The sequence below is a fragment of the Myotis brandtii genome, unplaced genomic scaffold (genome assembly GCF_000412655.1).
Source record: "Myotis brandtii unplaced genomic scaffold, ASM41265v1 scaffold1171, whole genome shotgun sequence".
Lineage (NCBI taxonomy): Eukaryota > Metazoa > Chordata > Mammalia > Chiroptera > Vespertilionidae > Myotis > Myotis brandtii.
In genome coordinates this window covers 1-3548 of record NW_005354055.1, presented here as the reverse complement: position 1 = coordinate 3548, position 3548 = coordinate 1, and the positions used below count along the sequence as shown (strand labels likewise).

The window sequence follows — 3548 nt, the reverse complement described above, 5'->3', positions numbered from 1 at the left end:
CGCCGCTGCCATCTTCCCCGACAGCCCCGCGCGGAACTGACGCGCGCTCCTCCGCGCCCGCACGCTGAACACCCGGGACCGCCTCCGTCGTCATAGAGACGAAGCGCTCGGCCTAGAGAGCCTGGCGGCCGCCCGCTTCCCGACCATCCAGGGACAAGGATTAGGCGCGGAAACCCGTGCCACTCCCGACAGTGAGACGCTACGGCTGGAGGAGAGGCCTTGCTGACAAGCACGTAAAACTCGATGGGAAGGCGTCTTCTGTGAACTACAACCCCCAAGGGAGTGGAGCCAAGGGAGCAGAGCGTTGCCTTCTGGGAATTGTAGTCCAAAGCAAGTTGACAGCAAATAAGGATTTGCGGTTAGCCTTCGTGATTCTTGCTATTGCAGAAACTCCCACAACTCATAACAGAAACTACTTTCGGCAACGTTGTAACTTCCGGCAAGTCCATTCCCTTCCAATGTCACCTCTTAACCTAAACAATTTACATTACATATTGTTCAGAAGTCTTGTGCCTGTGTCCTTATAGTCAGGATTATCATCCTGTATAATAATCTACACTAATAAAAGAGAAACATGGTAATTGGCGTACGACCGCTACCCTTTTCATTGGCTAATCAGTGAGTATATGCAAATTAACTGTCAGCCAAGATGGCGGCCGGCAGCCAGGCACGGAAGCGAGCACGAGGCTTGCTTGCTGCAGACTCCAACGTTCCCCGCCACACTTGCCGGCCTCTCATCTGCAACTCTAAGCAACTATATACTATGTTGCAAATAAGAAGCTAAACAAAACCCCAGAAAAGGGCTTCCATTCAGCCGGGCTCGGACCGCAACATTGTATCGATGTTTTCAGCAGCGAGGCCTCAGAGCTAAAGCTGCCCCAGAATAAAAAAAAAAAAAGAAAAGAAAACAAGGAGCGGTTGGAAGCTTTAGTCACTCGCCAGCCGGAAAACAGCCCTCAGCCCCTCACCCAGACTGGCAAGGCACCCCAGTGGGGACCCCCACCCTGAGCCAGGACACCCTTCAGGGCAAACCAGCCAGCCCCTACCCATGCACCAGGCCTCTATCCTATATAGTAAAAGGGTAATATGCCTCCCAGCACCGGGATCAGCGGAGCAGCAAGGCTCCCAGCACCGGGATCAGCGTGACAGGGGGCAGCGCCCAAACCCCCTGATCGCCCTGTGGCTCTGTGAGTGACAGGGGGCGGGGCCACAACCTCCCTATCCGCCCTGCTCTGTTCGTGACAGGGGAAGACACCCCAACCCCCTGATCTGCCCTACTCTGTGCCTGATAGGGGAGCTCCCCAATCCCCTGATTGCCCTGCAGCTCTGTGTTTGACAGGGTGCAGCACACCAACCCCCTGATCGGCCCTGCTCTGTGCGTGACAGGGGGCAGCGCCCAACCCCCTGATTGGCCCTGCTCTGTGCGTGACAGGGGGTGGCGCCGCAACCTCCCCATCGACCCTGCCTTGAGTGTGACAGGGGGTGGTGCCCCAACCCCCCAATCGGCCCTACCCTGAGCGTGACTGAGGGTGGCATTGCAACCTCCTGATCCGCCCTGCTCTGTGCATGACGGGGCGGCGCCCCAACTCCCCAATCGGCCCTGCTCTGAGCCTGACCAGGGGCTGCACTTAGGGATTGGGCCTGCCCTCTGCCACCCGGGAGCAGGCCTAAGCCAGCAGGTCGTTATCTCCCGAGGGGTCCCAGACTGCGAGAGGGCACAGGCCGGGCTGGGGGACCCCCTCCCCCCAGTGCACAAATTTTTGTGCACCGGGCCTCTAGTCTTACATAATAAAAGAGTAATATGCAAATTGACTGAATGGTGGAATGGCAGGTTGCTACGTCGTGCACTGACCACCAGGGGGGCAGATGCCCAATGCAGGAGCTGCCCCCTGGTGGTCAGTGTGCTCCCACAGGGGGAGTGCTCAGTGGTGCCCCCAAGGCTCCCAGACTGCTAGAGGGCACAGGCCGGGCTGAGGGACCACCCCCCAGTGCACAAATTTCGTGCACCAGGCCTCTCATCAATTATAATTACCTAGCCAGACAGTCTAACTACACTATCGTTGCACAACAAAAGGGCTTCAAAATTATTAAGACGTGTCAACTGGCATTTACTTCAACCTCTATAATCTCCACTTTCAATAGAGGATATTAATTAGCATTAGCAATGTTAGAAATAATTTATTGGCAAAATGAATGTCTTTCAAGATACGTGAATTGGTTAAAAATACTACAAAGGTACTTCATCCCTCAAAGGAACAGGGGTACAAGATTCTGAGATGCACAGCAGGTTACACCTTCTGTAGAATATTTCCAAAATGACTTTAAATGTTTGAGTAGTTGATGCTATATACTATTTTCTTATCATCAGATATACATACAGATATATCTAGCCTATTAACATTATTGGAAAATTTTGCCATATTAGCATCTCATTAATTTTAGGAGGCTCCTAGGAGACCACAGTTGACTTTGTACAGTTGATTAATCTCATTTGGAACAGGGTTGGACCTTCCCTCTACCTGGTTGTATGTGTGTCCACTGCTGGAGTCCATTCATTGTCTTCACTAGCTGAGTTTAGACGGAGACCCCCAAAAGCTAGTAACCTTTGAAGTTCTAGCAAAGGTCAGAACTGTGCACCACCCAGTTAATCTAGGAACCACCCAGTTAATTTAGGTAATAATAGTTGAAGCATCATCCCCACCTTAGTTCACTTAATTCCTTAGATACTTATGTAGATCCTTGTTGATTATTGTTGATCAGATACTCTGCCTATTCCTGGAAATCATCTATTGATGAGCTAATCAGATACTTTGTCTATTCCTGGAAATTGTCTGCTGATCTGTGTGTCATTGAACCCCCCTTACCCTAAGGGCTACTCCAGATCAATAAAAGATTGGAGCAGCCTGAGCATGGGTGGAAGTCCTTCGGGACTTGCCCGCCTGGTCCCCAATATTGCAAAATTATCTTGTGTCTTTTTCTCTCATTTGTTGTGCGGCTCCTCTTTCAGATACCGAACCCTACTCCACGCAGAACGTGGAGGGAGTGTTACTCGACAGTCCACTAGTGTTAATCAGCTCTTCCTGTATTGATACATTTCTCACTTGTAGAATTATTCAGTTCCCTGCTGTGTGTGTGTTCTTATACATACACACACACAAAACCACATGTACTTGAAATTACTTTTAAAAATTAAAATATTCTATCATATTCATTCTGTTGTCTTACAACTAATGCTTTGTACAGTTTGGCTCTTTCTGTTTCGAGTATCATTATAGTCTCAGTTTGGATTATTTAACTATAATTATTCTCCCTTTTGATGCTCCAAGGACTCCAGTGTGGCCCTTGTAAGCCTGCGCATTTCTTGAAGCTTACACACGATTTTTGAAGCATTCTTTTTCATTCTAGCAACAACAGGTTCCTGGCCAATCCTGATTTTTCGGTGTTCAGCGTCCTGGACTCCACAACACTTCAAGGAACTACATGGTTCCTTCTGGTAGAGAATAGTATTACACACACACACACACACACACACACACACACACACACAC

The 3548-nt window shown here is 49.8% G+C and overlaps 1 protein-coding gene across 1 annotated transcript in view; it reads right to left on the bottom strand.

The window, feature by feature from the left end:
* Window positions 1-490, bottom strand: part of SLC35A1 (solute carrier family 35 (CMP-sialic acid transporter), member A1) — a 28868-nt gene extending 28378 nt beyond the window's left edge. Inside the window, exon 1 of the mRNA XM_014530008.1 lies at window positions 1-490. Coding sequence (XP_014385494.1) covers window positions 1-12 — 12 coding nt within the window. The 5' untranslated portion in view covers window positions 13-490.
* Window positions 491-3548: the final 3058 nt, after the last annotated feature.